Source organism: Lathamus discolor, chromosome 6 (assembly GCF_037157495.1).
Source record: "Lathamus discolor isolate bLatDis1 chromosome 6, bLatDis1.hap1, whole genome shotgun sequence".
NCBI classification, from domain to species: Eukaryota; Metazoa; Chordata; class Aves; order Psittaciformes; family Psittacidae; genus Lathamus; species Lathamus discolor.
The window spans coordinates 84,415,479-84,429,981 of NC_088889.1; the positions used below are offsets into that span (position 1 = coordinate 84,415,479).

Here is a 14,503-nt window from a genome sequence, read left to right on the forward strand (position 1 = left end):
AAGACTTGTGGCTTACAAGATCCATTTCCATAGTTTCTTGTAAAATGTTTCTAGCTACAGTTTGAATATAAAAATGTAAATGCTGCACAGATAGGGACTGATTTAAGTATTAGTTGGTGTACACAAGTGATTTGCATGACATACTCTGTATCAACCGTTGTTAAAAATGTGGTGTTCGATGTAAATCCACTGCAATAGTAACATTTTCATTTATCAGGAGGACCTGTTGATTCAGCCTGGGGACTTCCTCTAAAGTGTGAAACTCGACTGTTGCATAGCTCCTTATTTACCAAGAATACATGGGAGGTGCGTGCTGATTTACTTGTTTAAGAGGTTAAGATCTGATTTTGCAACTGCTCTTGTAAGTAAAAGGCCTCTTTGCCTACCTTTAAGCACACTGATTTAAATTGACAGGTTGAATTTTTCAGAGAGAAAACTCCTCAGCTGCAAAATCAGTTGTTTTCGTAAGGCTGAACACTCATAGCTGTGCTGCTATAAATGTTACTCCGGTAAGAGCTGGTTTCCCACCCTAAATTAAGGAGGAATTTTGTCCATTGCTTTCCATGAGCTTCAACCAAATGTAAGGCAAGTAGGGGGACAACTCAGATCGCTTCTCCTCAAGTCGATTAATTAGACCAGACAGATTAGTCAGATGAACTTTATTTCATAGAGGTTCCCACTCACTGATCTCCTGATGCAGGACCAGCGAATATGAAGTGCACCACAGTTTGTTAGCATTTAATAATAAAAATTAAAATCACAGTATAAATTTGTCTTTAACTAGCCCCTTTAGAGAGACAAAACCAGACAACTGAGACTTCAGACAAGTGACAGTATATTAAGAAAATGGAATTAAAATATATGGATTTTGTCTTGGCGGTGAATGTTTCAATAATAAATTCAAAGTTTTGATGGTCAACATCGATAAAGTCCAGTCTGAAGATAAAAGAGTCGTTGTTTTTGAAGGTAAAGACTCATCTTTTTTGATGGTAAAGCCAGGTTCGATGGTAAACAGTCAGGTTTGATGCAAACGGTCACGTTTGGTGGTAAAAAGTCACATTTGATGGTAACGAGTCAGTTTTGATGGTAAAGGCAGCTTCGATGGTAAACAGTCAGGTTTGGTGCTAAAGTGCCAGCTTTGATGGTAAAGCCAGGTTTGACGGTAAACAGTCAGGTCTGGTGGTAAAGAGTCAGTTTTGACGGCAAAGACAGGTTCGATGGTAAGCAGTCAGTTTTGATGGTAGAGTCATTCTTGATGGTAAACAGCCAGGTTTGATGGTAAACCATCAGCTTTGATGGCACACAGTTTTGATGGTAAAGAGTCAGGTTTGATGATAAGACATAGTTGGTTTTGACAGTAGGTTTAGTTTGGGTATCGAAGGATTCCATCAGTGAGCTTTGTATCTGAAAGACAAAAGAAAGCAATGTCAGTCCATGTCATGACGTTCAACGCCAAACCCTGTCTCAGTGGTTAGGTTTCTGAAAGAGAGGTCTCAAGCCTGCACACAGCTCCATCTGCTCTGTGACTATATTATCTGACGGACTTGAGAAGGTAGCTTCCCCACATCCAAACAGACTGCATTTTGGATCTATGCTAAAGTGAAAGTTCCTACTTCAGACCCCTTTATTTAGTATTTTTAAAGACGGACCTTCCACAAGAGGAAGTTCATGAACATCTATGGACTTGAGGAAATACTAAAATTCTCCAGACTTAACAAATGGCTTTTCACAGCCCTCATATCCCACTTGTGTTGCAAGCAGTGGACCAAAGTGGGGTTCTGTCACTGTGTTTATCGGTTAACATCTCTCACGTCTACACAAATAGCGCACTAATCTTAACGGCCCTGGCCTGTGTAGTGGGGTGCAAGACATTTAACTTCTTCCTCTACTTTTGACTGGTTTAGAAATAACCAGAGTTGGCCACCTGCTGGCAAAAGCATTCACTAAAGCCAAACCAGTCCTAGTCATTGTCAATGTGAAACACAAGGCCATCCAAATCCTGAGGTCTGAGGGAAACATGCAGGTTAAAAATAGGAAAAGGGATGCAGTGTTTGATGTGTGTATGAAGTGTTATTTACTTTACCACAGGTGATGGCTTGCTGTGTGCCAGCTATTTTGCAGTAATTTCTGCACATCTGACTTCAGATGCAACAGACATAAGCCCTCAGATTAAATAACAGTAAGTCTTGGTTTGTACACAAATCCTTACAGGGGCTAATTGTGGAATATGTGGAGTTAAAAATATGTAACTGTTGTAACCTAATCAAGAACAGTGCGCGGATGCGGTTCTGTCCTGGGTTCAGCAGGCTGGGCTTAAACCAGGACAGGTTCTTAACTTTGTGCTCCAGATCTAGCGTTCTAATGCTGTTCAGCAACATCTTCCTACGTTTGCTTGACCAACCTAATGACCAGCCTAATGACCAACCCGCAGGCGGATTATTATTATAAATCACTTAGACACAATGGGAAAAAGACAGGCATGAGAAACATTCAGAAAAGAGTTAGGAAAAAAATTGCAGATTATGCTGGAATCCCTGTTTACCTGTAATCCGTCTCTTGATATTTATCATCTATCTTGCGGCGTTTCCTTTCCACTTCGCTTTCGCCTCCTTCTGTGTCACTGTATTTCCTCTTGCCAAGCCTCAGTTTCTTATTTTCCCAGAAAGCGTTGTCAAATTGTGCACGAGCTGAGGCAGGTGGAGGTGCGTGCCCTTCCCAAGAGTGTTTTTCAGACTGCTGCGGAGGTACTGAACAATGACGGAGGTTCCCTCTGTGGCTGCTCAAGTCATGCGCTCCTTCCTCTCTGCAGTGAGTGTTGTCAGCCCATCTGCTCTTGCAGGGATCATCCCGCTCTGATTTCGAGAATTGACTCCGTTTGTCAAAGTCTTTGTCAGAATGAGTGTACTTCCTCTCTCTACCATTTCCTGTTCTACGAGCAGAGTCATAATCCTCGTAATATCTGCATTTTTCCCATCTCTGTGCTTCATCTTGACAGTATGTTTCCGGGCTCCAGGTTTTCTCTCCTTTGGAACGAGAATACTTATTCCTGTCTTGTTCTGTTCTTTCTCTGCTTCGGGATCTATAATCAGAGTATTTTCCCCAGCTTTTGCCATTATTTGGACTGTTTCTTTCATTATGCGAAGGCCTGTATTGGCTCGCACGCATCCTAGGGTGGAAAAAAGAGAACAGAGAAAGGATTCCAATGGTAAAAAATGGAAAACCATTCTGTGAAGAAACAGAAGCATTCCAGGAGGCATCTGCCTGTATTTAATATGACAATAACACATGCTCGGTGCTGACATCTGCAATCCTACATGTACAGTGTGGAATTTGCTGTACTAATTTAAAGCTTTCTATTAAATAGTACTAGCAGATGGGTAAAAGAATGATAAACTTGTATGAAATCTTGTTTTCATCAGAGTATACTCAATTTACCTTGTTTTCTCTGACAACCTGTTCAGGTGGTTGCAGGCCAGGGATTCTAAGATTATTTCTTGAGGAATCGGTGACTCAGCTACAGGTATCTACAATTAAAACATAGACGTTAACAAACTAACAAACAAACCACAAAAAAACAAATGTAGAAAACTAATGGGACAGTAGCACAAAGTGTTAATGAGGAAATCTGTGCTGTGTGTTTTCACAGTATTTCACATGAATTAGGAACATTCCTCCTGAATACTAAACACGTCATAGGTGAGAAGTTCTAGATGGAGCATACATAACTTGCTCGTGAAAGCAATCCATTTGTTTTAGCAAAGAAAATCTCAGAAGGTTTAGCAGGTTGGACTTGGCAAGCAAAATCATCAAGTTTCTGTCCCTTTTGTTTAAATCCAATATCTAAACTAATAGCACCATTTAGTGAATCATTTTGTGGCAGCTCATGATGGGATCTCTCTTCTTCAGCACTCTCACAGAAAGAATGGGAATTCTGCAATGTGCCAACCACCTTCCCCATTACAATTCCATATGAAGATATGCTGCAATTCCTTTTCAACACGCCATTCGACTCCACAGACTTTCCTGAAGACTCTGCACTGGAAGGGACTAGAGCATCGGAGCCGACTGTAGGACTTACATTCACTGCTGGCTCTACAAACATTTCATCAGGAACTTCCTGTTTGGAAATGTTAGCAGCAACTGCCACTGTAGATGCATTTGAGGAAGACTCTGCTCTGAGAGAATCTGTAATTGTGGAGGAAGGAACGGCCTTGCTGAGATCCTCATTCTCCAAAGCACTGGTAACACAGCCAGGTTGTGACACAGTCTGAAGCTCAGGCAATTTGTTAGGAATACTGATAGTGATCTTCTGGGCTTTCGATGGATCCGTAGATGAAGGCCTGGTCATTTCCACGTTTCGAATGCAAGCAGTTGGTGGAGCTGAAGATGGCTTGTTTATGGTCATACCAAGAGGATTTGTATCTCCTTTTAGGGGTCCATTTCCATTTCCACAACTTGATTTCTGTATTGAAAAAGAAAAGATTGCAAGATGAATATGTGCAATTACACAGCACTTACTAAAACATTAAATTCTCCTACTAAATATTTCTAAAAATTGCCTCACCACCTAAGAAGATAAACACCTCACTTCCAATATAAACCTAAGTCCAACAAGTGTATTTAATTCCTGCTGCTTTTGGTTTACTGCATCTTGGTATCAAATGAGCCTCATTTTTTGAAACCCACTCAAACAACTTAACATTGACTACAGCTCTTCCCAAATATGTTTATTTTCCCCTTTAAACATTCCCTGGAAACACTGCAATAATTGCTCTGCTACTCAGGACCAAGAAAAATCTTTCTCACTGTCTCAGCTAAAGCAACACTGACGGAGAGTGATATTTAATTATTATTACTACTGCAATTGTTCTTATCATCATCATCATCAAGAATTAATAGACTCCTTCAAGTGTCTCAAAAGCGTAGCTGTCAGTGCTTTAGAAAGCACTTTGAGTTGGAAGTATAATGAAGTAGCATGGCTGCACAGTTTAGGATTAGCCACTGTTTCAATAATTCTGGCTGTCGCATGACGGTTGTGAAGAAAGCTGTAGTGTGGGAGGGAAAATAGAACTCGATGCTATAAAACAATACCCCCCACACATCAAAAGAAAACAACATTATCAATTTGGTGTCATTATTTACTCCCTGCAAATTACCTTAACCATATGAGGAGGAAGTCGTGGTCCCGTAAATCCAGCCTGCTTACTCTTAGGCCCCCACTGACCAAGGAATGAACGGGCATAAGACGGTGCTGGTAAGGAAAGCCCACATTCTCCAAGTGTCAAATCATAGCGCCTTGGGAAAAAAGCAGTGATCTCAGTTTAGAGTTTTTCTTTCAGTCTATTCTTGGATTAAAACCCCAACTATAATTTTAAAGGAACAGATGATGTGACACAGAAGACATATATAAAAGACTCAACCAAGACTACAAAGTAAGAAATAGACAATGGTCTCCCTACAATGACTGTGCTTGTCAGAGCAACAACTCCCCCTTACACCTTCTATGGCGTAATTTCTCCTCTTCTATATTAGACAGCTACATAGAGCAGATGTAGAGCAATATGCACAAGCTCACCAGTTTAAGGGCAAACAATGAAAGACAGTAAATGACAGCGGTAAGTTCAGGTTAGACAGAACTGAATTACACAAACAGTAAACTTTGCCTAGGACAGAAAGAAAAACACTTGGAAAGAAAGAAAAGTATCAGTAACAGGAAAGTAAATATATTCTGAACAGAGTCAGTAGTTGGTATTACCTGATATAAAAAAGTAAATAAGCTTGCTGATTGAGAACTGTTTTGATATCAGAACGCTCCACTATGGCATCATTCATTCGATACCAAAATCCATTGCCGGCCTGCAAATAAAAGACAGTGATACCTTCAGACAAAATGCATGTTGTCGAAATGACATCACAGGCGGAACACTACAGCACAAAACGTACCAAACAGATCGAACAGAACACATCATTCAACCTTTCTCCATCAAAATGGTGGCTGCCAGTAACATTCATTTTCTTTGTTTATTTTACCCTGTTGGAAATCAAGCCGATACCCACCTTTATGAAGCAGATATAGTGTCCTGCATTACAGCTGAAACCAGAATGAACAAGAACTGCATATAAAGAATAGATGAGTGGTTCTCCCGTTGACTGGGACATATATGCTCGGAGATCCAAATATTCAGGGTAGTTTACGTGCTAAAAGAAAACAGGAAGATTCAAATATTACCCTGAAACGCTTCATGGAACAGCCTGAGGAAAACCCTTCTAAGAACACAGGCTAGGATCACACAAATATATTCTTCATTCATTTAAAAATACCTATTCTCAGAAACAACATTTAATAATTTAAGCTGCAGAGAACTGTTTTCTACAGAATTAGCTCTAAGAGTGACGTCTACTCTTAGGGTTACCGTAAGCCATAGTTGCTAGATTGACGCTTCTTAGACAATTGTTATTATAGTTACAGCCTGCAAACACTAACAACTTTTAAATCAAAGAATCACAGAACAGTTAGGGTCAGAAAGGACCTTAAGATCATCTAGTTCCAACCCCCCTGCCATGGGCAGGGACACCTCCCACTAAACCATGCCACCCAAGGCTCTGTCCAACCTGATCTTTAACACCGCCAGGGATGGAGCATTCACAACTTCCCTGGGCAACCCATTCCAGTGCCTCACCACCCTAACCACCCTAACCCTAATTTCTTCCTTATATCCAATCTAAACTCCCCCTCTTTAAAATGATCTTTTCTTGGGGAAATCTCCCATTCCAAGAAGATAAAGAACATAGATATATAGAAGATAAAGCTGCTTTACAGCTGCAAATATACCTTGCTGATCTTGCCACCACTAAAATCTGCAAATCTTTTCAGCGACATGATAAGAACATTGGAGGAACGATGTATTGTGTACGTCTTGGAGGCAGGTACCATGTTTGTGCACCTTAAAAGCAAGCACAGACAAATGTTTAACAGCAAATTCTTCCCCCTCCCAAAATTCAAACAAGTTTACGTCTCTCACGCAGGCTTATGAACCCATACGCCGCACTTTGGGTTTGTTAACAGACAGAAGGTAACAGCATGTAAGCGGACAGCTCTACAAAACAAAGGTCTTAGAACATTCTCTTTTCATAGCCAAGCAAACATCTGAGCATCTATCCTAATGACAAAAAGGAGAGACTTCCCAACAATTCAGCACGAGAACCGTGCAAGACATTTTTTAGCGAGTCATTAGAGGCTGCTCATGTTAACGACCACCGTTCACATGCACTGAGACCCAATCCCAGTTTCTTCCACAGGGAACACTAGGACCTTCAACGAGCTGATGTTGCCTCCCACCCCAAATCGTTGTCCTTAGCTCCGTGCTTCAGCTCACCACTACTTAGCAGACACCCCCTTTAACTTCTGGCCAGATGAACATTTCTGTGTGCAACCTCACAATTACGAAGGCTAATAAACCCCAGTGCAGGCGGCAGTAGGAATAAAAGTCTAATAGGAGCTAATGGCCGCAATTCTTCTCTTTCCAGATATTCATGTGATAACATGAAATGCGTTCTCTTGGACTCAGATGGAATTAGTAAGAATCTTACTTGCTGCACTTATAGCTGTTTTCTCCACCCAGTTGTTCAGGTTTCACAAATTGTTCCAGCGCCTTGGTGACAGACGTAACGGTCTGGATGAATAAGAAAGTAGAGCACTAAGTCACTGGAAATGCAAAATTTCAAACACTTCCTGCTAGTTAACGAGAGAACCTTGCTAGCGCATCCTCAAGTGACCTACTGTCAACCGGCAACCACTGTGAAGGAGGCAGAAACCTCAGAGTACGCTGAGCATTTACCTCCTGTGGAAATGATGCTATTTTGAAATAAGAAAATAAAGTCTGCAGTGCCACAGACAGCATCTGTACTATGCTATGGCATCAATAATGAGAACGATCAAACCCATCAGCCTAACGATAGATGTATAGATGCTGAAGCAGAATAATCGAGTAGTCTGAGAGTATAGGCGTTTGTCTAGATGTAATTACTGTTTTTACAGCTTAAACCCACTGCAGACAGGGAGAGCACCTAGATGCCTTCCACACAAGGCCAAAGTCCAATCCACTCCCACCCAACGCCAAGCTCTTTCCTTTTAGCAGTATATATTTTTAAGTAAAATGCCTTTATTTGGAAAGCTCTACAGGTCCTTCTACAGCTCGACCCGTATTCACAAAACACCTTACCTCTATATCCAGAGTAATACTGAGGAATGGTTCGTGCCTATCCGAAACGGCTTGGCAGTTCAAGCATTTTACTGGAATCAAAATACAAATGCTTAGCACTGACTGGACAAATTGAAAGTCTTCATACATTTTACTTTAGTCAAAGTACAGAGGCCTTTACTACAAACAGACACAGGCCAGTTCAAAGGACAGGAAGATTTTTAACAAGTACCTCGGGATCTTAGGTATCCTCCAAATATTTGATAAATAAGTGTGGTGGCGTGAGAAGATGTGTCCCATCTGGAAAGAAATGGTAAATCAGACCTCAGATGATGCGAGGCTCCGAGTTAACTCTTCAAACAGTTTTTACCAAGGACATTCGTTTTAATGTACTGTAGTAAAGAAAGGAGTAAAAGGGGCTAGAGAACATCTAAAAGTGAAATGATTTGTTTACGCGTACGTGGTTCCTCCATTCAAGCAAGCTCTCTGCAAAGCATCAACAGTGAAGGACAAGAATTCATGTGCATCCTCTTGACTGCCGTAACAGAAATGTTTTCCTATTCCTAATAAAAAAGAAGGTGGTTATATTTCTCTCATAGAAACTGAAAGAAAACTCACGTTTCTAAAAGTACCAAAATCATTTCTATGCATCAGATAGTGCTTTGAAAAGTTACCAAATATATCAAAAGAGAACCATCTGAAATTACTTACTTTTAAGGCCATTGATAACAGCTATAGGTTTGAAAGCATTATTAGAGAAACACAGGGCCTGGTTGATGTGAGCTTCCAATGTACACATCATACAGAAGTCTTTTTCGTGACCTGAAAAGTGAAAGAAGCAACACAGTCTAGTCAAATAAGCATTGCTACCAAAAAAGAACAAAACCAAAAACTAGTATCCGTGACAAACACTATTGAAATTGATGACACAGCGCTAAGAGAGAATGTGTGTGATTTTCAGGATACTGCTGTTAGGTGAGCTACGTGACACAGAGCTAAGAACCCTCTGGGAGAAAGGAAAGATGAAAGGAAGGTATGTGTAAGTATTTCTGCCCTCCCTTTTGCGACAGGGTTCTTAACTGGGCACATTTTTATCTATGTCAAAAAAACACAGTTAAATTTCTAGGAATAAACACTAAGATGCCAAACCAAAAAGCACGCATGTACCTTTGTCAAAATAGACCTAGAAGGATATGCAAAGAGGCTCCAATGGCAAATCAGTTCAAGCGTAGAATGGAAATGCAAAGAACACAAATTCAAAGGTTCAAAAAAGACAAACTTTTAACTAGAATAAAACCAGTCAAAATTTTAATACTGCCCCACACAAATTTCCATTTCAGGTCAGCGGAAATTAGCTCAGAGTGCTTTCTAGGGTGCGATCTTTTTTAATGGGTCAATAGTGAACGTGTCATTTATTGCAGTATTAGCACATTATGGTATCTAGGCTGCAGAGACAAAGAATCCACGATGCCACCATCCTAAATTTTACCACCTTTCTACCAGCAGGAAATCCAAATGTCAAATGTTCACCAAATGCCTTCCTTTACAACGTACTTCATTATTCACACAAAGCAAGAAATGGTCTTTATTTGCAATTTTACCATTGTGCATTGAATGGACAAATGCACTTTATATACCATTCCGAGCTTTCTGTTAAAGAATCACGGAATCACAGAATCATTTAGGTTGAAAAAGACCACGAAGATGGCGTTCAAAGCCGGCTTCTACAGGTAAAACGGGAAAGCCACGCGTTTTCTCCACAGAATCACTCTTGTTCTTTCACCTTTGCCCAACATATTTATAATAATGCTAGAAAGGACTCACATGACTTGCTGTGTTCAAGAGACAGCATGTAACTGGCCAGAGGAGGTGTGTACGTCAAACATTGTAGAGTAGCATTAAGGAAACACGTATTGCCCAGGTTCTCCAGTCCAACTCCAACATTCAGTGGCTGTTGCCAATCCATGCAGATTTTCTCAGGTGGAAAAAGAATTTTACGTGGTGGGGCAATTCCATCGTTAACAACTGCAAGAAAAATCAGATTTCAAAAAATATTTACTGTTTCTCTTTGAAAAAGGATGTTTAAAAGGTAGCATTCTGCAGGAGCACCCAGAAGAGCCAGGTCTGCTCCGCCACGCAAACCCACGAGATGAACAGCTTAAACACGGCCACTTGAATTTGCAGGTCAGCACACAGTTTTGAACTATGGTTTATTTATCTGTTTCAGTTCTTCCAGTACAAGACAAACTACCACTCTGGTCTTTTTCCTTATTGTAACTTAATTGACATTTGTAATTCTATGCTAATAAACGTAAGAACAAGGACGGAAAAGTAAGCGAGTAACTAGCAGAGCAGGTAACCCTACAGATACCAGACCTCTTCCTGAGCAGGGTTAGCATGCAGAGACTTGTGAAGAATGGAAGCCATAAAGACAAAGGTGAAATGTACTTTTCTCTGCACAACACAGAAGACCTGGCTAAGTCTGTGTACTATAAAAACCTCCTCAAAACCGATCGTTACGAGTAGATTTTTAAACAGATAAAACTACAGGTTTTCCAACGCCACTGCCTGCAGTTGCCTTAGGGGACTCACAAAATTGCAGCCTAGTGCTGAAGGCTTTATTCATCACAACCCCGTCTTATATCAGTGCAACAAACGAGAACTGCGTTTTCTAACTTTTAGGGTTTTTGTTCTGAAGAAAAGGGGGGAAGGACAGAAGACACACTTACTTAGCTCTTCCCGGCCAAAAGGCTTAGGCTTCTCAGAGGTTCTAGAATAAATAGAACCTCTCGGTACTTTCTCTGGAGCTTCCTCAGGTTGTACTCGGCCCAAGTTTGCAGTGCATGCTGTTCTTTTCTTGGCAGGACATTTGTTGGGCCACCTGAATGATACCTCTTTAAACACTGAAGGTATTCTCTTCTTTAAAGTCATTGCTGGTATCTGTAACAGAGGTAAAATTTTTTGTTGACTTCAGAATATCAAGAAGCATTCCAGAAGGAAATTCTGTCACTCACTATCAAAGAAATAACTTGAAGAACTAAATAGCTGGTAAGAAATATTAAAAAAAAAACCCAAACGACAACAACCAAACTCAAACCCCACTCACAAAACTGAATGTAACTGGGGAGTAGCGATTACGCATTTGTCTCATGACAAAACAAACATTTGCAGCAGTGACTGCAAAACAATAACGTACACAAAAACACCCAGGTAGAAATAAGGAGCAATACAAAACTACTACAGGTAGACATGAAGGCACTTGTACGTCTCTAAATTGCAAACGACACTTCCACAATGCAACACTACCGTAAGAAAAAAAACCCAAACCAAATCAGCAACAAAAAAGTAAAACCAACCACCCAAAAATCCTAAAAAGCCCACCAAAACCCAAACACACACACACAAATTCGAAGTAAGGAACACCCCGCGCACGCACGCACGCACACACACACACACACACACACGCCACGCTTGTTCACTTTCATCAGAAATAATCCAGCCGCCAACCCAGCAAACCCGCAGTTAATTATCCCTTTAACCTTAGCGGGAAGCAAAGGGGTCCGAGTTTGTCAGCTCCGGGACCGGGGTGTCCGTCCGCCCAGGGGTTTCTCTGCTCTCCCGAGGCGCGGCTGCCCAGTGTTTCACCGGGGTCTGAGGGTCTGCTTGTTCCGGGTCGCAAGATAAGCTCTCAAAGTCGGTTGACGTCATAGTACCCGTTCCAAATGGAACTGTCCGGCCTTCCGTCACCAGCGCTAAGCCTGCAGCACCTACCCGCTCACCCCCCGCTCTGCCTTTCCGACAGGTTTTGGTCCCGAAAAGCATTGTGGCACCGCTGCTCTCACGGACCGGCACGGCACGCAGCACGTCCGCGCTCGGGAGCGGCAAGAGCCCAAACACAGCCAAACCAAAGCGACCCTGACACGGAAGGCGAGGGCAGAGCGCGGCTCCGAGGGATCCCTCGCTTCACCTCGCCTCGCCCTTCTCCCTCCACCTCACGCTACGACCCAGCCCCGCTCGCCACTTCCGACCCGCGGCAACCACTGCGCGGGGACAGCCGCAAGGCCGCGCCGCCTCGGCGCCCTCCCGCCCCGCCCCGCCCCGGGTGTCGCTTGCCAGGCTCGCACGTCGGGGACCGTCCGGAAGCAGGACCGCAGCAGCGAGCAGCCTAGGGCGACTCTGCGCTCATGGCAACTAACGGACGGGACGTGAGGACGGCGGGAAGTGGAACCCTTCGAAGCGTTCGATTCCCCGCGGGTGGCGGCAGGCCCCGCCAGGAGCCGCCGCCGCCTGCTCGCCAAGCAAGGAACAACGCCGCTCATGCCTCGGGAGCTGCCGTTTTTACCACGATGCTTTTCTCCTCCCAGTGCACGTACTGTTCTTAAGGGAAAGCCCCTAATTCCATGCTGGAAGCGCAGGGTGGCTTCTTCGGGCTGCTTCTGGTAGCAGGCAGTTTTTCACAAACTTGTTGAACCTGAGCCGTGCCTACTGTGCCAGTGACCGCTTTGGAGACCCGGTGCTTTATCAAAGCCATTTTGCTTGCTGGAGTTGCAGAGCAGCTCGGGATACAGCACAGGGAAACGTGTCGTCCTGGCAAAGCCACGGACTTCCCAAGGTGATGTGTGTCAAATCCGCTTCTGACTGTCAAGGAGAGGCTGTTTGGTTGTTCCAGGCTTGCTGATGGGCCTTGTTTTGCATGGGGTGTCATCCTGCCAGTGTTCTGCTTTATTGCATGTTTGCGATAAAGGCTGAGAGGAAAAGTACAAAGTAAATGTTTCTACACCTCAGATTTTCCCCAGTGTGTGGAATTGTGGTCTACTTGGATGACTGTTCAGATACAAGTACTTTCAAGGGAGTGAAACTCAACCAGCGGAGGAACAATCCTTGAAGAAGTGTCAGTGTGGAGATACCTTGGCTTAATGGAACACATTTAGACTCTTTCTAGAAATGATTTTGAGTCGTATGTCCTGCGTTTGCAAAGCAGCGCGATCTCAGAGCTGCTCGCTTCACCTGTTTCGAGTCTTCTGTTCCGCAGCTTCAGGTTTTGTTTTTGAGCAACGCATGCATCAGTTTGAGCTCTGTACAAGTAGAGTTGTAATGCAAATAAGCCAGAATCAGTGGTACCAATGTGCGCAAGGGTGTGAAAAGCAGCCAATAAAGTGTTTCTGGAGAAATGTGAGACTACAGAAGCATTAATAAGCCATGAAGCACTTTTGCACCAGTTCTTCCCTTCTGAAAACCTGTTTATTTAACCAGGTGAGGATGCCTGCCTAGAAGCATGAAGGAAATGCCTTGGGGGTTAATATGCTGTAGTTAGATGAAGTTCTTCTCTCCGGCAGGAATAACTACTGAGAGTAATGTATGACTAAGGCTATTGTAGCAGGAAATGTAGTATTTCTTAGCATTAAAATGCAACATCTTAATCAGCTATTTGTGGTGCTCAATATATCTCTTTAACTTACCAAAGCAAATGGGATAGTGTTCTTGTGTGTGATGGTACTTCATTCCAAATGCTCTTTGTAGGAGGATTAAGAGGGAGTGAAACTGGCCCAAACTTTCCACTGGCCACAAGGCCAGTAAAACAAAGTGGCTTGTGAAAACGTCAGGCAATTAGGTACTACCCATGCAGGTGAAGAACAAACTCTCAACCTTTTTTTCCCTTTTACTATTGGGCTTTAAGTCCAAGGGTAGCTACTCAGACAGACTGGCTGCTCAGTGGCCTAAAGCAGCACCTGTTAGAGGTTGGCCATGCTGAGGAAAAGCCCTCCGGGGACGACAAACTTCTCCCTTCCTGCTTCACTGAAACTCGTGTAGTTCTTCTGCTCCTTGTTTTCAGTGCTGCCCTTTGCGGCTGCATGGATCACTCCATGGCAAATGGTAGGGCTGTGTTTCCACCCCTGGGGCAGTCAGTTCCAAGTGTACTGGACGCCCCTCCAAGTAAAAGCAAACTGGCCTGCACTCTGCTGTCAAAGGAATGGAGAAAAATGCATTGGCAATATCAGTCGTGGCATACTGATACAGGGTTAATGAAATGTACAATGTATATCAAAATCATTTTGTGAATCGATAGAAAGAACATGGATAGCTCTGTCATAAATAATATAGTAAAAGAATTTACTTACTTTATAGAAAAGGGGGGATTGATACAGGGTTAATGAAATGTACAAAGGAAAATACCGGGGATTGTATAAGAGAGTTAGAAGAATCCCTTGCTTAAACAAAAGTATTGTCTGCTGTAAACACCTATCATGCTTACCAAGCGAACAAGGCACAGACTACTGATAAGGGGAGGAGACAGAGGCCTG

General features: G+C 42.7%; 1 protein-coding gene across 1 annotated transcript; it reads right to left on the reverse strand.

Annotated features, from left to right (window-relative positions):
- Positions 1 to 722: 722 nt before the first annotated feature.
- LOC136017829 (ubiquitin carboxyl-terminal hydrolase 42-like) lies at positions 723 to 11,937 on the reverse strand. The gene is made up of 16 exons (XM_065686485.1): positions 11,741 to 11,937; positions 10,931 to 11,141; positions 10,026 to 10,226; positions 8,913 to 9,023; positions 8,662 to 8,764; positions 8,434 to 8,501; positions 8,223 to 8,293; positions 7,591 to 7,673; positions 6,833 to 6,944; positions 6,058 to 6,198; positions 5,756 to 5,856; positions 5,157 to 5,295; positions 3,731 to 4,462; positions 3,436 to 3,524; positions 2,543 to 3,166; positions 723 to 1,404 (listed from the first exon to the last, which is right to left on the reverse strand). Exons 2-16 carry the CDS (start codon positions 11,130 to 11,132, stop codon positions 1,389 to 1,391), a joined length of 2,793 nt encoding a protein of 930 aa, XP_065542557.1. The 5' UTR covers positions 11,133 to 11,141; positions 11,741 to 11,937; the 3' UTR covers positions 723 to 1,388.
- Positions 11,938 to 14,503: the final 2,566 nt, after the last annotated feature.